Source organism: Haemorhous mexicanus, chromosome 9, assembly GCF_027477595.1.
Source record: "Haemorhous mexicanus isolate bHaeMex1 chromosome 9, bHaeMex1.pri, whole genome shotgun sequence".
Taxonomy (NCBI): Eukaryota; Metazoa; Chordata; class Aves; order Passeriformes; family Fringillidae; genus Haemorhous; species Haemorhous mexicanus.
Genome location: NC_082349.1, coordinates 22,061,398 through 22,086,557, shown reverse-complemented (window position 1 = coordinate 22,086,557; position 25,160 = coordinate 22,061,398). Strand labels below are relative to the sequence as shown.

The 25,160-nt window shown below is 41.9% G+C and overlaps 1 protein-coding gene across 3 annotated transcripts in view; it reads left to right on the top strand.

Moving 5' to 3' along the window:
• The window catches only part of PTPRC (protein tyrosine phosphatase receptor type C), a 56,797-nt gene extending 51,286 nt beyond the window's left edge, over positions 1-5,511 (top strand). For all 3 annotated transcript variants that reach the window (XM_059854457.1, XM_059854456.1, XM_059854454.1), the window contains 7 exons: positions 111-201; positions 513-646; positions 1,488-1,622; positions 1,937-2,059; positions 2,493-2,671; positions 3,348-3,483; positions 4,264-5,511. In XM_059854457.1, coding sequence (XP_059710440.1) covers positions 111-201; positions 513-646; positions 1,488-1,622; positions 1,937-2,059; positions 2,493-2,671; positions 3,348-3,483; positions 4,264-4,536 — 1,071 coding nt within the window. In that variant the 3' untranslated portion in view covers positions 4,537-5,511. The remainder of the gene's footprint in view (positions 1-110; positions 202-512; positions 647-1,487; positions 1,623-1,936; positions 2,060-2,492; positions 2,672-3,347; positions 3,484-4,263) is intronic.
• The last annotated feature ends 19,649 nt before the right edge of the window (positions 5,512-25,160 follow it).

The window sequence follows — 25,160 nt, the reverse complement described above, 5'->3', positions numbered from 1 at the left end:
GTAAGGAGAGAGACACTGCCAGATGAAGACTGGGTGTGAGAGTCCTGAGAAAACAATGATCTCAAGAACCATTTTAATCAAGCATAATATCAAATATCCTCTTTCTTCAGCGACTGCCTTCCTATAAGGGGTGGCGGACACAGAACATTGGGAATCGGGATGAAAATAAAAGCAAAAATAGGAATGCCAACATAATTCCTTGTAAGTATTTTCCATTGCCTTATTTTTATCTATTTTCTTCTATTAGAAAAATTTTGAAAAAATGAGCAAATCACCTTATAGAGTAGTATTTGATTAGTTTTCTGAACACTGTAAAATTCTAAACTTCTTATAGTGATTAAAAAAGAAGAGATGAGTTTTTACCAATGTGAATTATTGAGAGTCTTTATTTCAAGCAAGGTGGCCTTGGTTCTGCAGTCTGTTGTGAAAGGACTGGCGTTTTCTATTCCCTGGCCCCCACAAATGCCATACCCAGGGGATGTGCTGTGACAGTGACACTTTGTCTCACACAGATGACTTTAACCGAGTGCCCATCAGGCACGAAGAAGATTGCAGTAAGGAGGGTGAGCATGATTCAGAGGAGTCCTCGGATGAGGACAGTGACTGTGAAGAATCCAACAGATACATCAATGCTTCCTTCATAACTGTATGTATTGAGAGCATCCACTATAGGCATTTCACAAGCTTTCAGCTCAAACTCCTATTCTCTTGTTGGCATTACAGTAGATAAGAATTGAGTTGAATAAGGAAGACAGAATTGATGGCTGATTGGCAAATCCATCTACGTTTAAAACCATTAGCCTTCAGCTGGCCACATGATAACATATATTTCCATTAGTGGGCATCTGTCTACTGGTGGAACCAGATTAATATTGTCACTGTTAGTGAAATGTGGCTATAGTTATTCACATGGACCAAACCCTACCAGTGAAAATTGGAGCCAACTATTTTTTTGTATCATTATATATCCAAAGAAGAACAATTATTGGTCATAAATGAAGTAACTGATTTTAATGGAATTACTAGCTAAGTTCCATTTATCTGAATCCTTTGAAACACTGCACAGTTAGGACACCCATTCAGAGTAAATGTATCTTTATTTTTAGGAAGTTCAGTGTGAATTGACTGGTGCACCATCTTTGTGTGGTATAAACACAATTTCTTAGTGGTAAAATCAAATGGCTGTGTAAAACAGAATGCTTTACCCCTTAAAAATACGCTTTTCAAAAAGTGGCAGGGTGAGATCTCAGCCACTGCAGCATCAATATATCTTGTTGTCAGTCTGAAGTGATATTCTTAGGAGGACTGAGGTTAGTGTCATTGGGGTAGTAGAACTCCTGTACAACCAATGCCTACTGTGAAAGGCATGTTTTCCCTGTAAACAAACAGCATTAATTTATTTCACGGGGTATTTCTTAAATGACTAGTTCTGTTGTTTGACAATCACATTTCAAATGAATTAAAGAAAAAAATTATTTCTTTTCTAGGGTTACTGGGGTCCAAAAGCCATGATTGCAACACAGGGACCACTGCAGGAAACTATCTCTGACTTCTGGCGAATGGTGTTCCAAAGAAAAGTCAAAGTCATTGTTATGCTGACAGAGCTGAAGGAGGGAGATCAGGTGGGGGCATTGTCTGCACACTGACACACTGAATATCCTCTGCATGCAAACAAAGCACTGCACTGCACACTCTCATTCCCTTGCTCAAATGTTTTCCATAGGATGAGGAATTTGCATTTCCAATATATTTCGCTCTATCATTTACCTACTTAATTTACTTTCCAATGAATTTTTCAGGGAAAAGTGTATGATGCTATATTTTAAAAATACCATGGAACTCCTTTATAGTCAGTACATTCTCTAAGTGCATGTGGAAGGCAAAGTAAAAAGAGATTTAAGTGGTAATCACTGACTTGTACTTTTATCCATTTTAGGAACTCTGTGCACAGTACTGGGGAGGAGGAAAGCAAACGTATGATGGCATAGAAGTTCAAATGGCAGATGTCAACTCTGGTCCTAGCTATACCATACGTGCATTTGATGTTGCACATCAGAAGGTGAAAGTTTCTTTGCAAATTCTGAAACGTGGTTTTCAAGGAGTTTTTAAATTTAAAATTAAATTTATATACTTAGCCTCAAGAAAGAGAAGAAACAGTTCCCTCTGCAGGTTTAAGAACTCCTGCTCTAAGAAATGGAAATATTTTTCTCTTCCAGACCAACAGTCAATCATGAGAAATGCTATAAATTATCTCAAGTTTTCTATTTAGTGAATTGCTGAGATGGTGGTAGGGGAGTCTCAGGAGATCAGCTGTCTTTTGTACTTTGAACAAAGCTTGGATGTCTACCTACCTCATATTCATGAGGCAGAGCTATCACCCTGCAGTTTCTCAGGAATATAGTTCTTCCTTTGTTAATCAGCAGCAATAGAGTTACTGTGTGAATCCGTATTATATCCTGAACATTAACCACATCTCCACTGCTGTTTTGCAGACAAAAGAAACTCAGAAGGTGTATCAGTATCAGTACCATCAATGGAGTGGCTGTGATGTTCCAGAAACCCCCAAAGATTTAGTCAGCATGATTCTCAACATTAAACAAAAACTTCCAGCCAGACAAGTCACTGAGGACAACAGGAAAACCCGCAGTGTCCCACTGCTTGTCCACTGCTGGTGGGTCTGAATTCAGCACACACATTCACCTAGCTCTAAGTTCTGGGTATACATAGCAACCATAATTTTGGGATGCCTACCTTTTCTCACAAGCCTTTCGATGTGTCTGGAGACTCAACTCTCCCAAGAAGATTCCTTGAATTGCTCAAGCTTGTTCTTTTGGATTGTAGTGATGAAAAGAAAGCATACTTTTCTTGGGCAAGTGTGGGCACAGAGCAGGTGCTATGAGCAGCTCCCCTTGGCTGGTGCACCTATTTTGTGGGGAAATGCTAGGTCAGAGTACACTTGCAGGATGCACTAGTGAATATCCAGTAGAGTTTTTAGGATCATCTCTCACTCCAGGATACAAGTGCACTTTTCTATGACCATTTCCAGAAATAGCCTTGCATGCCATCTAAAGCAGAAGATAATCCTGCTAACAATAGTTGAGACTGTAAGTCTCAAATTTTGAATTTCCCTCTTCCCTTAAGTGGTACTTCAGGTCCAGGTAGTCTCTAGATAAACTATGTCCTGTGTGCATCCTACACGGATACTTAATTGTGATAATTTCAGTCCAGTAGAAAATGCTTTGGAAATATAATTCAGTATAAAGTTTTAAAAATATATCTAACATTTAGTCAGAAAAGTTCTGGTTTTACTGTGTAAATTTACATGTATATTTTGCATCATCTTCTAGTGATGGATCACAGCAGACTGGTGTATTTTGTGCTTTAATGACCCTTTTGGAAAGTGCAGAGACAGAAGAAGTTATAGATGTTTTCCAAGTAGTAAAATCACTTCGTCGCACCAGGCTGGGAATAGTCTCCACCTTTGTAAGTAAATCTTATGAATTAATAGCAAAAAAAAAAAAAAAAAGAAAAAAAAAAAAGAGAGATTACTTACCATGATCACTAATATCCCATAACCTTGGGCATAAGTTCTGTATAGGCAGCACTGATTCTAATCAGAACATTCACACTCACCACCATTTGGGCAGCAGCACTTGCTGGTAGGAGTGAAGGAGTCTGAGATATCCAGAGCTGCAGTTCTGTACTGCCTTTGGCAAAGGGTGTATAGTATCAAATTACAAATTGCATAAATTGCTGTTCCTGCAGGTGGCTCATGATGTACATGCATTGTCCCCTCTGCAGCTGGGAGATGAACTCCTTGTGCAGGCTGGCAGCCACTGACTGTTTTGTTTAGTCACTCCAGAGGAACTGTGGCACACACTGTGCAGTTACCACAAACCAGACCTGGGTGTCATCAATATGGGCAGGTTATTACATGACCTTCCAGACTTAGTATAATACATGTTGTTTGCAACCTAGGTACTCTAAAAACTGTATTTTTGGTACTTTATGAACCAAAGGACACTGAGTGTCAGCTTGGAATATCTGATGCAGACAGTTTCAGAGAATTATGTACTCATGAAGTCAGAATAAACCATAGGAGCAACACTCTCTATGCCAAAAACTGTAGAAGTGCTTCATATGCACTCTTGCCTGTCCAAGTGAATGCTACATGTCTAAAATGTAGGAGAAAAAAGAAAGAATGGATTAATTCTTGGACTCAGAGCATTCCATTAACCCTAACTTCTTCTCTTTTTTTTTAAGGAACAATACCAATTTCTGTATGACACCATTGCCAGCACCTACCCTGCACAGAATGGACAAATAAAGAAGAGCAGCCAGCAGGAAGATAAAGTTGAATTTTGCAGTGAAGTAGGAAAATCAGATCAGGAAACTGATTTGATCACAACTGATCTTGCCCCACCACAGCCAGAGGAAATTGAGCCACCTGAAAGATGTGATGATTCTAAGGCTGCAGATAGCACTAAGGAAACAGAAAGTTCTACAAATGGCCCCACAACTGCAATTCTAACTTAGAAGCAGACTAAAAAAAAAGTGCTTTTTTGCCTGCAAAAAATCTTAAGCAAAATGGGAGGTATAAGAGTTCTTATTCTTCCCACTTTTTTTTGTTTTAATGATAGTTGTTTTATGTTTTTGAAAGGTACAAATTTAAAGGAATACTTGAAACTTGTAGAGAGCAACAAAGAACTGTGGAATTTTAATTTTTGTGTAGATTTGCATTGAATACTTCTTCAGAAAACTTCACTATTTTTATACTTTTCCTTTAAAAATTTGTACAGTGTAATACTATGCTGAGAAGTGCAAAGCAAAATTTTTTATTTCTGTAACAAGAAAAAAGCAACTCAGAACAAGATTATTGAGTTGCAAGAACAGGTCTATCCTCAAAACTACTAGCAAGTAAGTGAACCTATAGGTAAGCATATATTCTAGCATTTCAGGACTAATGAGAGCATTAATAATACTCTTGGGACTTGTGGGAGTTTGCCAAACAGTTTTAAGAGTTTATAATTTACATCATGTGGCAATTCCAAGGAATTCCAACTTACATGGGATGTGTAAGTCCTCCCATATCAATGCAGAATTGAAATTTTGCATTTTTCTAAGTGTCCTCAAGGTGTCCTTATTGCTCCACATATATTAATCTGATACTCCTACAGGAGTTGGGAGATAGGCATTTGATCATTGAAACGGTTCTGGTGGAAAACATATCCTGTTTACTCTTAGAGCTTAAAATACTGACTGCTTTCATATCTATTTCTTATGCTTACATTTATTTAAAGGACTACTTCCATGAATGCCTCCAACCTCTTTTCAGAATTGGAAAATACTTTGAGAATTTTTCTTTTAGATTTTAATTGGTACCGGATATTTTTTTTTCATAATGATGTTTTGTATGTTACAATTTTGATCTTTTTACTATTTCTTGCTGGATTTTAGCCTACTGTTTTCAGAACAAATAAAAACGGTAATTAATAGTTGACAAGATGAAAATTATTTTGCTCTTTAGTACTATGCAAACTCATAATTTCCTTCTAAATGTATGAACTCTTGTGCTGTCCCATACATGGATAAAATTTAAAAATGTCAGTAGGAAAACACATCATTTAATTCTTCTAAAACTGTGTGTGTACCCAGGTAAGTGGCATGACTCTCTCAGAACAGAGAAAAGAGACTTCATTTTATTTTGCTTGAAGCCATCAAAGGAGCAGTCACGCAACAGATCCATTGCTCCAAGTTTATCACTGCTCATTCCTAATTTCTCATTACAAAACATGATTGAAATCACTTAGAGAGCTGTCTAAACAACATGTACAGTCACACTTGGTTAAAACCCTGATTTAATTGTGCTGTTAGCCTAGATCAAATATATCATTCACAATTATCAGCTCAGACAAGTGCTTGCTGGCAGTCTTGCTTCAGGAAGTGGCAGCAAGCAGACACAGAGCAGGGGGACTCCCCTTGGCTGTCAGCTGAACTCCTTTTCAGCAAGGAGTTGTGTTAGGTGATAAACTAACAGAGCTGAAGGGGTCATGTGTGGAGGGAAAGCTCTAGGGACCACATGGGAAGATAATCTAAAAGATATTGTAGGCCCAAAATCTGTTGGCTAGTTTTAGAGGAACTAAAAATAAAATTGTAAATTTAGCATCCCTTGAAGATCAAAAGAATAAAGACCCTTGGATGCAGATTAGCTCACTGGTGTTCATTACATGCCAGAGAACAATAAATTTATTTTCCATTGTTTAAGATTTGGCAAGTGTAAAAGCTCTCTTTCACGTAGAAAAACTAAGAAGTGAGTGCTGCTGTCTAATGTAAGACTGTGGAGACAGAGACTAGTCACACTTTTAAAAATAACTGAAAGTGTTTCCCAAATCAAAAATTACACCAAACGTTTCTTGTTTCAAATCTGAGGGCAATCATATACTTCAATTCCTTGAAAAAAGATTCCTGTGTTTTTTAGGCTCCTGCAGCACTTAGGCTGTAAAAACCTTGTGTGATTATGATTTGTTTAATTATTTTCTAGAATGATTTCAATGTTCTTTTGCTGGTATTTTTAAAAGAGAAGAACGCCAAGTTAACTCTTGATTTGTGCATGTACTTTGAAAGGGAAATCCTTAAATTTTCCTTCATGCATGTCTTCATTTTTAGAGAAAAGGAGCTTTACACTGAAACTGCCCTCATGTGCCTAATGTGAACCACTTTTGCAGAAAAGTTCCTTACAGTCCAGTCACAAGGAGGTAAACTGAGCTCTTGGCTTTTAATTATTTTCAAATCAAGGAACATATTGTAGAATTAAACCCCATTGAATCCCAGTTCAATGACTGAAGGAGCCTGTCTTAATACAGTTTAGAAGTTCTGATTGCTTCCAGGAACTATCCATGTGTGTGCCAGGGATGCTTTTTTGCCTTCTGTGTTGTCCTTTGTTTCCTGAACATCCATGAGGTGGTGACACAGAGCTTCCAGAAGGTGGCCCTTATGCTGGATGCTGCACAGTCACTTGGTTTATTCACTTGTAGGATTAATCTCACATTCCTCAGGAACAGGGCAAAACATTTTACAGGTGAGACATGAACCCCGAGCTAGAAAGCTTTTCTAGAAACTGCTTTAGCTTTGTCAGGGCAAGAACAATAGTGTAGCACACTGGCTTTGCATAGCTTGAAAGTTGAGAAACAGTCTCAAAGTAAGATGAAAAATGTTTATCTCATGAAGTACAGCTAAACCACAGAAAGCATGCTAACCACTGCCTCAAGCTGAGCAAACCCCTAGAATCTGAAGTCCAGGATAAAAACAACTAAGCAACAGATGAGCTGAAAGAGGACTTTGAGCAACAAATAAAAAAGGTAATCAAGTGCTTATGTGACCAGAGGGACTAAATTTCTCCCACGATTTCCTGGGTAGATGCTGACATAAAGGTGGGTATGTAAAAATTACAGTGCTGTGTTAGTGGAATCCAGGGTGGGAAGATGGGGAAGAGGAAGGACCTCAGAGTCTACACAAGATTCTGCTTCAGGTAACTGCAATGAGGAGTGAAGTGTGTGTGCTTTTGTTTAGTTTTTTCCTGTTTCTCGTGCTCTGTAGTGAAGAAGGCTGCTGTATTAAGACCTTTTCAGAGGCTGTACATTATGATGCAACACAAACAGGGCCAGCACACAGAGCCCTGGCAGTCGGGGTTCCGGGAGATGGCAGAAGCCCTGCTGCTCTCCCACAGCCCAGCTGCCAGTGCTGGATTTGTGCTCCTGAGGGCATGGTTGTGCCTGCTCCTTTGCCCCTCACTCGTGCAGACAGTGTCCACCAGCCCCCTCTCTCCACTTCCGAGCCGGCTGGTGCTCCGCAGCTCATGCTCCAGAGGCACCGAGCTCACTCCCACTGGGAAAGGGAGGCCATTCTGCCCCTTGTCCCCAGCGGATGGGCTGGGCACAGCTGGTGGCTACACGCAGGAGCCGAGGGTCGGGGCAGGCCTGGAGGTCCCCATCTGTCCCGGCCCTGTGCCCCTGTTACCCCCTGTGCAGGAGGGCTGCTGGGGGAGTGAGGCGGGCAGTGCCTTCTGGGCTTTGCTGCAGGCCAGGAAGGCTGGGTGGAATAATCTGGTGTGAGAGGCACAAACTCTGCTGGGTGGTGGGTCTGAGCCACAGAAAGTGCTGAAGCTAAGAGTTACAAAGGGAAGAAACATCTTGACATCGTGAGCTGTTTGTTTGTGTGAGATAGCGAAGAAAGTAAAGTGAGTGGTGCCTCCAGACAGGTGTTTCATTAAGCAAGAAGTTGTATATTTAACATTCCTCAGAAAAGCTCTCCAGCACCAATGCTTATCTCTTTGACAACGAATCTTACTTCTGTAAAGGCCCAGGGTTTTTTCTGACATGGTACATTCTACAGATTGCCTCTAAAAGAAAATCAGAAATTCCCTGAGGGCTCTACACAGCTGTACCACATCTATTTTTCCATTTGTTAAGCAACTGTTTGCCAAGAACCAACGTGCTGGTTTTGGACTGGGGAGAACTACAACAGAAGAAAAGAGAGTTTCAGTTACAGAATACAGAATATTTCAGCTCAACTTCAGAAAAACCTCAAGTCTTCAGATAAATATGATCCAATTATTTGGAAGGTACGGCAACAGAGAATATTTTATACAAAAGCCTAAGCCAAACTGTTTTTTCAATGCAAAAGGAAGGAACATGATTCTAAAAGTACTGTGCAAGTTGATGCTCAAAGGTCTTCTTTATAGTGATAAAAAATTATTTAGGGAGGATACTTGCTACAAGTTATACAAAAATATAGCTTTAAATAGTTTTAGCTTTAAAGAGTTATGTCCTTAGACTCAGAATTGCCAGCATCAGCAATGCATAACATTACTAAACTTTCTAAAATTAAGATGATAAATCTTTTCCAGAGCATTAGGCATAGATCTGTTTACAGCTGGGTGTCTCTTCAATCCCACATCTGTGTAGTGCCCCGGCAGGCAGGACTAACATAGCCATAAGTGTGACTGTCTGACACACAGAGGGAAAAATAAAAGGAAGTTTATTTTGGATCAGTTTCAGCGCTCAGATTCAAATTTTTGCTTTTGGAGATGAACCCCCTGATAGCCTGACCTTGCCTGGCAGTCAGCTGGGAGTCAGAGCTTGTGCGTGTCAGTGCTCCACAGAGTCCTTGGGGCAACCCTTGTGTATTTTCAGAGCTTCCCGGCAGGCTGTGCTGAAACTCTTCAAACGCCTTTTGCTCACTTCCAAGCCTCCTGCAGTGCATCCAGCTTGCTCCATTTCAGTAACATGGAGCCATTTGAGGTAACAAAGATGGCATTTGTTTATGCAGCACTGCAGAGCTTGTGTCTCCCCAGGACCAAGCTCCAGTTCAGACACAGAGGGTGTGCATGTGTGTGTCTGTGTCTGTGTGTGTGTGTGTGTGTGAGCATGCATCGCTCATTGCCTCAAGTGTGAGATTCCATCCCCAGCCAGAAATCCATGAGCTGCTGATTTGGCAGCTGCTTGGCTTAAAGGAAGGAAAACTGGAGAAACAAGGATGATATGGTGATCCTGTACTAACTTTTTTTTTGTGAGGCAGTGCAGCTGGTGGTCTTTATAAGCTGTTTTCAGAGATAAATTTGCAAAAAGTAAATTACAGGTGAGGTGCAGGAGACTGTATGGCTACAGAGCACTCCTGTTGTCACAGACTAAATCAGCACTGGCATCAGAGGCTGCCAAATATGTATTTGTCAGCTCTCCTGATATTGCAATAGAAGTCAGTGTGCATGTTCTTCAACTGCAGAGAAAAATGGTAAAGAAATGACAACAGAAAGTTACCACTGGAAGATGGTGTTCTTGCCAAATGTGGACATTTGGTAAGAAATGTCAATTTTGAATATTTTTTTCTTGAAGAATAGTGAATAATTTTAATCCTATTTTTGTAATGTTAATATGTCATTTTGAGAATAACAATATCTTGTTTTATGTTTAGCACTATAGTTCCTTTTATTCCTGCTTTTTTCTGAAATACTTAAATATATTATTTTTAATACATCATTATGTCACTGAAACCACTTCAAGACTAAAACAGTTCAGTATCATTAGGTGTTTCCTTTTTCTAGGCTGCTTTCTTAATATAATTTCTATTCAGCAATAAAATGAAATTCTGACTTCATATATTGATTTAGCATAAATAAAATTCTCACAGAACAGGAATTCAATTTCTTAAATGGCATTAGTTAATTATTCCATAAAGAGTTATGTCTTGTTTCTAAGAGAGCAAGGCATTTCCACTATCAAATGACACCTTGCTGTGCTCCACACACAGTGGAAAGACTTTCTGTGGCAGTGCAGGGCAGACAAGGCTCAAAGCCCCCTCACAGACAGCTCTGCTCTCGTCTTCACAGTCCAATTTGTTGAAGACTCTGACTCTTCCTTCTGCAGCTTTTTCTCAGTTACTGGATTGTGATATCTTCCCATCTGAATAATTGTATCAGCTTTCTAGGTGTGGAAGCTCCAGCATTTCACTGACTTGAAAAGCTATCTGTTTTCCACAACAGCCTTCTGTTTCCATCTCCCAGCCCAGCCCTGTCCCCACGCTCCCTGTCCCTTCCCCCCATCCTGGGTGTCAAGGAGCAGCAAGAGCTGTCTGCCCTGCCAGGGAAGCAGAGCTGAGCTCGAGGCCAAGGAGGAGAGGGCCAGCCCCACATGGACACAGTCTCACTGTGGTCGAGCAGGGTGAGCAGAGCAGGGCTGGGACAGTGACCAGCCTCAGCTGTGGCAGGGTGCACGATTCCATGGGCCCCGCTTTACTGCTTCAGAGAAAAATGCAGATATTTTAGGTCTTGTATGTGTAGAATGCAGAAAAACTACTGATTCCTGTAAAATCAATGCCACAGGTACCAACTTCATATTTGGACTCAAACTCCAAATTTTATTGAGAAAAAATTTTAGTTTGGGATTACCTGTTCAGGTAGAGGTGAGAAAGAAGCAAGTAATTTGAATTTATTGCCTTACAGATATGATGCTCATGGATATTTTCATTTGAGGCCCATTTCCACTCAGAGCTATGTCTGCATCTTCTGCCTCTATCATCTGGTCAGCTGAGGTTTTATTCTGAAATTTAGTCTCATACAGGATAGGAAAGAAACAGCCACAAAGTAGATACATGTTCTCTGCAGTTCCATCATGCTGGAGCAGCTTTCTGATGGGGTTTTGTGAGCTACAGCTTCAGGCTTGCTAATTTTAAATTCCTAATTCAAAATTCTAAAGTCATGAAAGGTGCACTGCTGCACAGAAATGCATTAAAAAGCACCTCATCTCATTTTCTGGTCTTTTGTTGAAGCACAAAACTATATAATGTGCTTTATAAATGCTGCTGTTTTCTGAGAAAGCTGTTTCCCCCTTTTTTGTTTTTAACAGATGGGAGAGTTGGGATATGAGTTACTTCTCCTTTTTTCCTCATTATACCCAGACGGGGAGGAAAAGGTTCCTTGTCTCAACAGATGAATGTACCCAGACAACATCACAACTCATGACAGGCTACACTGCAAGCAGGTGGTTAAGTCTGGGCTACAGTAAATTTTGGTTTTTATCTGTTTTGAGTTTTAAAGGCCTTGAAGCCTAGGCCTCTGTTCTAGTCTAATACAGAGTTGAGAGGCACAGCTATGAACTGACAACATGCGTGAAATCGTGGTCTCAGCCCTGTTCATACAGGAAAAGTCTGTTCTGCTGTCATGGCAGTAGCTCTGAAAATCAAACTGCTTGGCAGCAGCTGAGCACCATGAATGTAGATTGGTTTCGAGGACATCAGGACCCATTTACAAGGTTGTTTGTACTTGTAAATGTCATTTTGGTGCATACATTCCACAGCCTTCCTGTAGGCACCTCCTCCTAGTGAGCAGCTTCCTCAAAAGGAAACAGAGCCGTCCTGAGGCCAGCAGTGGTGCCAGCTGCAAGGCAGGATGCTCCTGGCAGGAGGCACTGTGGGAGAAGGAGAAAGGCAGCTTGAACTGAGGTGGCCCCACACTCACAAAAAATGCTCTGGAGGCATCAGATGAATGCCATTAGCAGCCAGTTTAATCTCTCCTCCCTTTTCTCCTCCAGACTGTTTGATGGAGCAGGTGGGTATGGGCTTCTGTATGTGTGTGGATTTTTTGTTTTGCTTTAGTTCTTTCCTGCATTGCATTTTTTTAAAAATTGCATCTAGCACTCTATTTAAGCTTTTGCTAGTAGCTAAAAATATAAATAAATCAGGAGTTTGTTTAGTTTAATTCCTGGTACTGCAAGTTTTTGCATCCAACTGTCATTATGAATCAGTTATTTCTTTGCTCAAAACCATCAAGTATAACAGCATCCAAGGTAAATACTTAAGTAAAACAAGTTTGATAAATTAAGTAGTTAAAACTTCAGAAATCTAAGATAAATAGGAAGGAGAGAATATTTTTATAAGGTTTATTCAGGTTTCCTTGGCAAGACCTTGATCTACAGTAGACATCCCAGCCAGTACTTTCCCCTGCAACCTGACACTCTTGGCTGAGAGACATCACAAACACAACCGAGTGACCATGTGATGGTAACTGCTCTGAACAGCTACAACTGTGTGCTGATGGCTCCTCTGAAGTGGTTCACAAGCTGAGATCACATGTAAAGGCCAGTTAGAAGGTAGCCTGGATTACCCAGCCCAGGAATGAGAACAGGATATGTCTCCGTGGCAGGGTAGCAGGCTGTATGCAAGAAATAAATGCAGGTGTCCAGCTATTCTGCTGGACTTCTAGATTGGGAAAAAGACACACCAGATTTAGAGAGGAAGTGTTCTCTTTTTTTAGCCAATTATATAATTTTATAGCAGCATTTAAGGGAAAAAATGCAGTGTGCACTAATTATTTTTATGGCAAATTAATGAAATCATCTGATAGGAAGGAACACATTCTCTCCCTTTGCTCCCTCAGACTGGCTCCCTACTTTCTGTCCTGTAAAACTGCAGCATAAATACTCTGTAAGGCTGCCCCTGATCCTCAAAAGATCAAAGTAGCCTCTTCATAGAGGACTGAACTCTGCAGGGCCAGCAGTACATGCTACGATAAATATCTGAGCATCCATTGTTTATCAAGGACTAAGGAGAGCAGAAGGTTATATTAAAGAAGAAAAGAGCAAATTTTCCTGCTGTGAATGCTTTGAGGTAAAGGACAAACCCGGTATGTCAGAGTTCAGCACTGGAAAGGAGAGCTCTGGAAAGAGAAGATGTTTCTTTCTGTCCAAAGAGGGGATGCTGTGACAGAAGTGTGTCATCCTAGTCCTCTGTTAAAGAGCATTTTAGATGACGTTAACCAGACTTTGGAGGGCAGCTGTTATGAAGCACAGCTCAAGAAACTGTGCTGCCTCAAGGCCTTGGAGCAGCCTTTTTACTTTTATATCTTGGCTAATGAATAGGCTGCCCTTTGGCAACTGTTATATAAGTGAGAGCTTTTTAAACCCAATGCATTTCACATTCTCTTGAAAAACAAAATTTTTGACCCAACAGGATAATGCGTAAGCAATTCCCTGAGTTATAGCCTTCTCTGCTTTTTCCCAGTGTGGGTTTTTGCTCCATAAAGCACATTGTGAGCATGGGGAAAGCAGTTCCATGGGCAAACTGCTTTTGCAATATTGCTTAGAAGTGTCCAGTGATGTCAATATGATCACAGCATTCTTCTGAGCCAGCACTCTGTCCTATATCAACTGAAATTAGTGGGATCATTTCCAATGAATTTGCTGTGCAGTAAGTTGGGATTTGAATAAGAGAAGCAAGTATGAATAGATTATATTCAACATATTTTTCTCCTCAGTACCAGAGAAACTGATACTCACAAATACTGCCTCTATGCAGAAAGTTTCCCTTCTTTAATAAGCTCTTTCTTCTCCCCAAAACTAAGGGGAAAACAGGTCATCCACATAAAAATGTGCATTTGGCGCACTACTTGTCTTGAAACAATTCAGTTCTTGGATTCTGCTGCCCTGTAAGGGGAGAACAGATCTGGGTACACTTGTAGTGGACTCTGTTAACATTCATGTTCTGCTTTTTTAAGGGAAAAAAATGGTAAAAATAATAATCTGTTTCAAGTTTTACCTGGAGCTCACTGTTAAATTGGTCCTTGGCCAATGGCAATCTAAGAATATGCTTTCCTGCTAATTTGGTTCAGTGATAGGGTTGCTTGCCAGCAGTACACAGTGGGGGAAACTCAATGTGGTTAGCCCTGGTTACCTGGCAAACAGGCATGCAATTTGAACAGCCAGTGAGAAATTCCTATTGACCTGCTTATACTGCTTTTTAGAGTCATACACTTGTCTCTTTTTCAGTGCTCTCTTCCTCTGCATTAGTTGCTCCTTGGGATTATTTTTTGTGCCTGTAAAAGATCAAAGCAAGAAGAAACCTGAATTTGCTCTTAGAAGTGGCTTCTGTTACATCAGGATTGAGACCAGTAGACTAAAAATTAACATGTAATTTAAAAAATCCCAAACGCCACCATCATAGATACAACTTCTGGTGCCTCATGGTTTATTTTTGAATTGTACCAATTACATGAGCATAGTTGGAGGACACACAAGTACCTGTTACAGTGTCAAAACCAGGCAAGTGTAATTAAATGGGCTGTTCTGGTAGGCTTGAAACCTATTTGCAATCAAGCGAACCAGTGAGCTTTTCAGCAGATTTGGCTTTCTCCCCTCGGGAGAGGTTGAGCACTGGGACAGTAGCCACATTTCACTGCTGCTCCTGACTGAGGCACGTTGACAGAGACATGTGGGAGTTTACACAGGGTCCACTGGCAATAAGCCTTGTTCTGGCCAGGATTAATCTCCCATTTTTATGAGCACTAAACTTCACTAACATTTACCCCCAAATTTAAAAAATATCAAGAATGTACTACTAAAGCAAATTTTTTACATAAATAAATATTTATTTAATCTTTGTTGGCATGGATGAGGAGAACGCAGTGTTGGTGCCAAAGCCTTCATGGCCTCCTGGATGTACCTGGTGTTAACTCTTTCAGAGGAAAGGGGAAGTGATGAGTCACCCACTGATTTGCAGTTTCTTTTTATTTCCCATCTAACTTGAGCAAAAATGCCAAAATCTTGAATGCTATTAAGAGGCTGAGTACATTGTATGTGAAATGTGAGATGCAGCATCTGACAGTCCTGCAGTGGAGCGCAGCACAGGCGCTTCCCAGCCAATGCCGAGCCAGTGCACTTGGAGCTCAGGAATCAGATGCAGCGTAGCCATGCTATTCCAGCAGTCTCATCAGAATTAATTAGCCTGGCTGAGAGGAAGGACAGATTTTGCCTGAGCAGACTGCACAGACAGAGCAGCTATAGAGCCTGCTACCTGAGCCAGTTTATTTGGAGCAATATGGAAGTGCTGTCAGTGCTGAGAAAATTGTACTGACTTAAATGGTGCCAGATCACACTGTTTATTAGATCAGTTGTCTCAATGGCATATGCAGAAGGCTGTATCTAAAACAGGTTTGCTCCTATGCTTTTCCTTTTTGGTGAAGATTCAAGAGAGGAAAGAGTCTGAGTATCCCACTCAAAAAACCATTCCCTATGAATTCAACAAAAAAGGTTAAGTTTTAGTAAAGCAGTTCCTTTTCCCATCTCATATGCAAGTACATCTATTAAGAATGGAAGTAGAAGTAGGAACATATAGATATGCATTAAAGTATCAGAGATCTCCAAGATTAATCTGTACACTCACTAATCTATAATAATTCAATTTTACTTAGTGGAACCCTTTAAAGGAATGTTTGGCAAACAGTATGCCTATATTTTATTCCTGAAGTCTACATAGCTAAGTAATAGTTAAGGATATAGAGTCACATTCATTAGCTTCCAGGAGAAAGGAATTTGGGAACCTAATCTGATGTTAAGACCTTTCCAGGTAACGTGAGCCTTTCATCTAATGGGGTTCTTGTGTATACGAGCTGTTATTGCCAGGCACAGTAACCCCAGCTATGAGCAAGGGCTGACCTGGAGAGTTATCTGCTCCCCAGGGAACACTGGTGGAGGACTCAGCTCCTTCCTCTGCCCTTGTGTTCGCTGTGATTCTCTGCAAGTCACTGGAAAATAAGACACAAAGGCTATCTGGAAAGTGAGGAATATAATACTTTGAACTAGGGGTAAGTGTTAAGATAAAAAAAACATTGAAAGACTGTGAAGTTATCTTCAGTAACTGGGGAACAAGCAAGCATTTTAGAAAAAACCCCACACTGTTATGTGGCTTGTTTTTGTGACAATCAAAAAGGAAGCAGGACAAAAATGTGAGCACGAGAAAGTATTTCATATACACATAAATACCTATAACTGATGGGATCAGGAGAGAGGCACTGCTCTGGTAGGGTAATCCCTGACTGCATCCTTCACACTGTACAGGTACTGCTTGATCCTACAACAAAGTCTGTGTTCACAGGTGAGATTTCTATATAGCTATATGCCACATGCAGCTGCTGCTGCATTACAAAGTGCTCAGGGCCAGATGCTGCTGTAGTTTGGCAGAGTGGGTACAGAATAGGAATTAGGACTTCAGAGCTATCCATTAAATTTACATGTCTGTTTCAATTCACTTAATGGAATAAAAATCCAAGACTGAAGATCTCAACTACAAATCCCTGGAGAAATACAAGGTAAGATTTAGGTAGCTCAGAAAGGAGCAGATACTGTCTGCAGTGTTCTGTGCAAAAATCAAAAATGTGCTGTAAAAATTCAGTGTTACCTAAAGGGGGGAAAAAAAAAAAAAAGAACAACCCAGAAAAAGAACAACCCAAACATTTTTATGAGAAGCAGCACTAATGGGGGGACATGTTAACAGGAGTGCTGATTCATACCATTAATGTGGGCAGGCAGTAACTGTGGAGAGGGAAAGATCTGTTGGAACATGCTTCTCTTGAGAACACGCTTAAATTAAGAGGCTGTCAGAGACATGTGTTTCACAGTGTTGGCAACCCAGGTGTAACAAATTTTCAGGATGACTATTAGTGAGTACTAACAGCTATAAAAGCACTTCTAATTTCTTGCTGAATGTGGAGTCTTAACTGGAAGTGAGAACTACAGATAGAAGTGAAGAACATTCAGGATACACATGCAGAGGAATGGCCATTAGCAGAGAACACATAAATTGCACAATGGGGTCCAAATCAAGTGTTTTGATTTGGGAAAAAAATACAGGAATTATGAGAGTGGAAAGACCACCTCACACTTTCCTACTGCAGAACTTTTTGCTTTCTGTGTCAAGCATTTGTCTTTGACACTAGATCTTGCATCTGGTTTGTTATGGGCAATTCCTATCTTCCTTTATTTGCTTTTCTTTTGATATGTTTTAGAATAATTATAATTGCCCTGTGAAAGAAATACACATGCTCTCTTACCACTTTTATTTTCTGAGTGCTTAATTTCTTTTCATTTATGGACCTGTTTTTGTACTGCAAAGGAACCAAACACTTGAAAGGATTTTATTTCCTGAATGTGACTGATGCCTGAGAAAACTACTTTTCTATTTCAGTCGGGCTGCTTTGAGGAGCAGAAATGGGAATTAAGCATGACTTTCAAGAATTTTGGTCTTCAACTTCATTAATCTCTTCTTATAGTTAGTAGCCAAAGATCTGCAGTGGTAGGATGTTTAAGCACATGACATGAAGGAAAACAGCTATTTGTGTATTTTAATAACTTTGAGGTGTCTTGCTAATAAAACATTCAGTCCTTTCACCTTGCTGAACTTTTAGTAAGGGTGGAAGACAAAAGGTAAAACATTTGATGCTAAACATTGAGACAGGGTTCAAGGATGTTTATTTTACCTATTGGCTCATTATTGGCATGAAAAGCTTGAAGTGATGCTTAGTTTGGCTACTTTCTTTTCAACAAGCAACCCCACTCCTAGCTGTACTTATGGCATCCAAAGATGTGAGACTGATTCATGATACTGAACAGTGAAAAATATTTTGTGGTACCTTAAAGAAGTATTTTCATGATAATTATAAAGAGCTGACCTGTTCACAAAGCAGGGCATCAAGGAAGGTGAAAATAGTGCAACTCAGACTTTGAAAATGGAAGTCTCCAGACCACATCTGAAATGCATGAAATGTTTTTTCTAGAAAGCACTCTGTCAATCACTGGTGCTGGTAGCAGAACTCTGCCAGCCAAGGAGATCAGGTAAGGTCAGCTCCATGGTAATCAGCCTTGAGCAAATGCTGGGGGCTCTTTATTTATTGCTTTTTTTAAAGAATCATTCTGCACTCCACATTTATGTAATTACACAGGTTTTATTAATTTACAATTTCATTGATTTTATGTGTCTGATTTATAGTGTTAATCAACATTGTGTCTGGGAACTGTTTGGAAATGCACCTTGTTTAGAAAAAAATCTCTGAAGGACACAGGAACTTTCATTCCCATGAGTTTTCCATCTGTTTTTCACATGATTGCTTGAAATATGAAGGAATCTCTAGCACCTATATCTGTGTCTTTTCTGGGGAAGAGACAGCATCAGAAATTAAATTACAATCCACTGTGTTGCAATGGTTGGTAGGGGGAGCAGGGGCAGTGTTTTGGGGTATCTTCCCTGAGAAGGTGCTGGAAGCTTCTCTGGAGGCAATGCCAGCCACCTCCAAGATGGACCTGCTGCTGGCTGAGGCCGAGTCCATCAGCAACAGTGGTAGTGCCTCTGGGATAAGATATTTGGAAATGGGAGGGAAACACTGTGCAGTTGCATTTGGAGAGAGGAAAAAGGCGTGAGAATATGTGAGAGAAGCAGCTCTGCAGACACCGAGGTCAGTGAGGAAGGAGGGGCAGGAGGTGCCCCAGGCACTTGAGCAGAGATTGCCCTGCAGCCCCTGGTGCAGCCCATGGTGAGGCAGCGGTGCCCTGCAGCCCAGGGAGGTCCACGGGGAGCAGAGATCCACCTGCAGCCCATAGAGGAGCCCACACCAGAGCAGGTGGATGCCCAAAAGAGGCTGTGCTCCCATAGAAAGCCCACTCTGGAGCAGACTCCTGGCAGGACCAGTGGCCCCATGGGAAGAGGAGGCTGCACTGGAGCAGGTTTGCTGACAGGAGTTTTGAGCCTCCTGGGGCCCACGCTGGAGCAGCCTGTTCCCAAGGGACTGCACCCCATGGAAGGGACCCATGGTGGCACAGGGGAAGAGTGTGAGGAGTCCTCCCCCTGAGGAGCATGTAGTAGGCAAGATAACATGTGATGAACTGAAAGCAGCCTCTGTTCCCCATCACCCTGCTCTGCTGGCAGAGAAATCAGGAGTGAAGGGAATAAGGATGGGCTGGGGGAAAGCAGTTTTAAGATTTCTCCTTATCCTACTCCAGTTGGATTACTAAGAATTTAATTTCCCCAGGTCAAGTTTGTTCTGCCTGTCCACAATGCTCACTGCTCCCTGTCCTATCTCGACCCAGGAGACTTTCATTATATTTTCTCTGCCCTGCTCAGCTGAGGAGAAGAGTGACTGAGTGGCACTGGTGGGCACCTGGTGCTCATACAGAGTCAACCCACTGCACATATATCTCTGACCACTTAAAACGAATTTGCTAATGTTGTCTCAGGAAGATAGACAGGAGAGGACTTCTGGGTCCCACTCTTTCCTCTTGTATACTTTCTAGATAACATTTGTCATGGGTGGCTGTTTCTGGTTTCAATGTCAGCCTTGCAGAAGCTTGTGATCCCATGGCTATGCTTTTAGATGGATCCACAAATCATGGTGTGACAGAATAAACTTATTTTTTTGCTGCAGGGTACAATTTTTTGATGGGTTGGCACTGCCCATCTAACAGAAGCTTTTGTCAAAAAAAATGCCTTTGCTATTCAGGGTGTTTTGACCCTGAACTGCTTTGGGCACAGCAAAAATAAGCAGCTGGAGAAGGAGGCAAAAGGCAGGCAAAAAATGTCTGCTGTGAGCTGGGCTGCCCAAAATGAAGGAAAGCCCTCACCTGCCTAAGAGGGAGGAAGGCAAAAGTACAGGTCATTGACAGAAGTAGAAGCTCTTGACTATTGCCAGGAATTTTACATCACTTGCTGATTGACATTATGTCTGCTGAGTGTTTGCCCATGGACCTTAGCTCCAGGATTTCTCCCTCCCTCAGAGACAACAGCTCCCAAGCAGCTGCACCAGCCTTTGCAACATTCACCTCTGTGCAGGCACAGGCAGTCCAAGAGAGGGATGCCAGGACACCCAGCCCCTGATTCTGGGCAACAAAGGGCATCAGCAGGCAACATCTAAGTCAGGCAGGGGTCAGGAGGTGAGACAGGATCAAGTCAAATATAGGAAAGCTTATGCAGGATGAGTGTGGAGCAAACACCATGCCTGATGTTCCCAGGACTGCCTTACGGCTCTGAACTTAAAAGTGTTTTAAAGGGATTGCATTATATATCCTTTCTTGTACTTTATGAAGCTATTTATAGTAGTTGGATGCCAGAAGTTTGGGATTTAAAAAACCAAAAAACCCAACCAAAAACCCCAAAGCAATCCTAGAAGTAGCCTTTATTTTCTTCAGTCTGTGTCACATGGATAACACAGAGTTACCCATATTACTATTTCAAGTTGGCATATTCTGTTGAAAATTAGTCAGGAGCTACCCTGTAACACCTCCTGAATCCAGCAGAACTAATGCAGATTTACACTAACATTACTGAGAGGAGAAATTGGCCATTTTTGGACATCAGTGATTTCTAAGCAGAGAGATATGTTGTATCTCCAACAAGGCTTCAGAACTCCTCATCAATGAGATTTATGAAACTTGAAGAGAAAACAGACTGGTGAGCAACAACTTCATTCTTTGCAATCTGCACAAGCTGGTGATAAATACCTTCTACATTCAATAACAAAATACCTGCCTGGAGCACCTTTTACAGTTTAGCTTGTACGTGCATTGTGTCATAGTATTTTATTCTAATTTCTATCAGATAAATCCACTGTCCGTATACAGGAAGAGTTTTTACAATGCTTAGTAAAGCTCTGAGTCCCTGTAACTGGTTAGTTCTAAGTAGGGCACTCCCTGCAATAACTTTCCATCACTGCATCCAACATTCTTTGTCTCCTTTGAAAATCATGGCTGATTAAAAGTCTAATGCAACAGCTGTTTGTGATCATATGATTGATATGTTTTCTAGACAGATGCTGAGTATTAGATGCAGAAACATTTTTACAGTGCTCAAGAAATTTGGAATTGATATTTTTTTAAAGCCACAGTCGGACAGAGCTGCTAGACAATGCAGATTCTTTACAGACATAATTAAGAATTGGTGTAACTTAAAAGATTGATCACACCACTCAAAAAACCTGCCCCCACAGGCAGTTTTTCAGGAAGCAAAATTATAAAATTATTTTTACGAATCAGAGAGTACTCTGAAAACTTTTAACAATGCACTATGCCCATAGATCACTGCACAACGTAATTTCTTTTTGCTGTTTAATATTGGAGGTGAACTCCCATTGTGAAAAAAGCTTAGTGGTTCGCTCCCATTAGCTGGCCACTATGAGAACTGCTGCTCCTGGCAAGACCAGGTGGAACACAAGTAGGGATGTGGCAGCTAAACAGTTTGCAGTATAGGAGACATTGGGTTTTGTAATTGTCTTTAAGATATAAAAAAAAATCTATGTGGTCAATCAAGGCCCTGCTGCATGATGGCTCCAGCCTGGGGAGCCATCTCAGGGCACAGATCCTCATCCACAGCCCTGCCGTGAGCCTGGCACTGAGGGTGATGCCTGGGAGAGCCTCACAGCACCCACTGGGAGCACCTCTGTTCCTCAGGGAGTAACCCCGGCAGCCCCGTGGCCGTGCAGAGAGCCTGAAGGAGCTGCAGCAACGTGGCACGGCCTGCGTGAGGCGGCCTGGGCTGAGGGGCGGCATCCGGAACTGAGGGGATGCACCTGAGGGCCGAGGGGTGGCACTGGGGCCTGAGGGGTGCCTCACCCAAAACTGAGGGGTGGTGGCACTGGGAACTGAGGGGTGGCACTGGGAACTGAGGGGTGCCTCACCCAAAACTGAGGGGTGCCACTGGGGCCTGAGGGGTGGCACTGGGAACTGAGGGGTGGCACTGGGAACTGAGGGGTGCCTCACCCAAAACTGAGGGGTGGTGGCACTGGAACTGAGGGGTGGCACTGGGAACTGAGGGGTGCCTCACCCAAAACTGAGGGGTGGTGGCACTGGAACTGAGGGGTGGCACTGGGAACTGAGGGGTGCCTCACCCAAAACTGAGGGGTGGTGGCACTGGGAACTGAGGGGTGCCTCACCCAAAACTGAGGGGTGGTGGCACTGGGAACTGAGGGGATGCACCTGAGGGCCGAGGGGTGGCACTGGGAGCTGAGGAGTGCCTCACCCAAAGCTGAGGGGTGGCGCTGGGAACTGAGGGGTGGCACTGGGAACTGAGGAGTGCCTCACCCAAAACTGAGGGGTGGTGGCACTGGGAACTGAGGGGATGCACCCAAGGGCGGAGGGGTAGCACTGGGAATTCAGGGGTGGTGGCACTGGGAACTGAGGGGATGCACCTGAGGGCCGAGGGGTGGCACCCGGGACCTGAGGGGTAGCACTGGGAACTGAGGAGTGGCATGGCAAACGGAGGGAATGTCTGGGACCTGAGGGGTGGCTCCTGGGACCTGATGGGATGCACCTGGGGCCTAAGGGGCAGCACTGGGGCCTGATGGGCGGCACCTGGGACCTGATTGGTGGCACCTGGGACCTGATGGGATGCAACTGGGACCTGATGGGATGCACCTGGGACCTGAGGGGCGGCACTGGGAGCTGAGGGACTGCACCGGCGCTCAGCCCACCCTCAGGCTCCGGCAGGAGCTGTTCTAGATCAGTCTTCTGCCAGCAGCAAACTCTTTGTGGAGGGCGTCGAGCAGTGTCCCGTGAAGAGCTGGTGCACTCAGGTCGGCTGTTCCTGTTCGTTTCTCTCAAAGCCCTGCCCTGCTGCCGAGTATCTGTGTGGGTGGTGGGAGCAGTGGAGGGGAAGGTTCCTTTTCTTCTTGGAGAGAGTTGGAGTTTGGGGTTTTAAAGGTTCTGGCTTCACACTCGGATAAGGCTGCTGCTGTGTGTGTTTGGGAGAACCTCCCTGGGTAAGCCCAGGTTCTGCTGCCTTGCCCCAGGCTCTTCACTTAACTCTGCTTGCATTTTGGGGAATTGACACAGAGAGGAGGCTTGGGCTTTTAAAGGATGTGGACAGGGAAACTAGGGAAAGGTTTTGCAAAGGAAGTTGCTGGCTGAAGTGATTCCTAACAAGTGTTCATGAGGAAAGTTTGAATGTGCCCTCACCTTCTGTATGTGCACTTGGTATCCCTGGTTGTTTACAAGGATTTCTTTTTCTAGTGCTGTCACAGATCCTGTGCTCAAGTAAGATATTTTTATGCCAAACTGGGCTCATAAAAGTAGGTGAAAGTGTTTAAAGCTTTTTAAGGAGGAGAAATTTTAAATTGCATATCTTTTTGGCAGGTGTGTACTCATGACAATCCAATTATACATGGAATTTTTCTTGGTACTAGTAAGACTTTTCATTTTTGGTTTTTTTTTTCCTTACCAGTTCTACTTGAAATCAAATCAAAAATTTTTATCACTTCCCTCTGCAGCATGGACAAAGAAAGAGAATATAAATGTGCAATTACTTTACATCAGAGCTGCACCTGAAACTAGTTAGTGGCTGTTCCTTGGATTGAGGGTGGTAGGGAGGGGAAGCAAATTTATTCTAATTTGTGAAGTTAAAGTCTGTCTATGGAATTTTTATACATTGAGACTAAGGTCAAAATAAAGTTTAAGAACTTAGTCTTGAAATAATCAAAAGCTTGAATAGATGCTGTTTATCCACATCTTACTTTTTTCCCAGGAAGATCACTTTCTCTTGATAGAGGAATTTGGTTACAGAATGAATTAGTGAAGCAAAAGTAATATGGTAGTTACTGGCTTAGGGAGGGAACTCTGAGTCTGAGAAAACTGCAATAATTTATGCTCTTGGCCATCAGTGTGTGTATGCCATGAGAACAAATAAAAACCAGCATATGAAATTAACATTCGAAGAAGGCCTTGCTTTGTGTAACTTGCAAGACAAACAACCTCTGTGTGTTAAATCTGCAGGTCTTTTATGTAAAACTGAAAGAAAATATATGTTCTTGGTAATTAACTCTTATTTAGTATTGAGCTCACTTTGGCAATTATGTCAAAGACCCAAATGCAGAAGCCAATAAATTCTTTTCCCACATAGCAGAATCCAGCTCCTGAAAAATGACAGAAAAGGGTTCTGAAAATATAGGGGACGTGGATAAAAACACCCAAATAGGCAAGTGGAATATTTCTGTGTTTATGAAACCATGTTTTTGGGAAAGAAAAGGCTCTGTTTCCTCCATAATGGTTAGTTTCCCTCCAACTAGAAACTGATTACAAACATAGAAAATAAGTGCAGAGGAAATGATATGCAATCAGTTCGTGTCAGCATGCAAGCCCCTTCTAGTAAATGAGGGTCAAAAAGCTTTCGCCAGGAAGTTGAACCAATCTATCAACACATACAAAAATAACCCAAACCAAATACCAATTAAATGTCACATATTGTTGTTTGCTAACAAGGAAAGCAGTATATTTAGTTCATTTCAGATTCTCTGTTACGAGCTAGAAAATGTGAATGAACTACAAGTATCCATATATTAATTAGCTCTTGTTATATCTAAGTTGCCTATTTCATTATATGTACAGATTCCTAAACTACAAAATATTCTGAAACTTTTGCCTAAGTGGTACTTTAATTGAACTATGTGTAGTAAGCCGAAGATTTGTTTAGCTGATCTGTGGTGTATTTTCTTTTGTGTATTACAATATGGTGTGTTATTTTTGCCCACGTTAGTAATGTGAGGTAAGGTTATTACTCTATTAGATCACACTTATTTTGCTTTTAATACCAGGAACTAGGAAAATGGGCAGCTATGTAACCCGAACGATGTCACAGAGTTTGGGCTGTGTGACTGCAATAGTGTGATTGTAGTCCCTGGAAAGCTAACAGAGCAGTGCCTGTCTTGGGGTTGAGAAACCCCTTTGGAAAAAAAGGAGGTCAAGCTGTAAAATAACTTACAGGGAGTATAACTCCCCTGAAAAATTTCAACAACTTCATTTTGGGTTCTTCTGTGCCTAATCAGGATTATTTCCTTTAAGCATGGGTGCGACTGTAATTTTTAC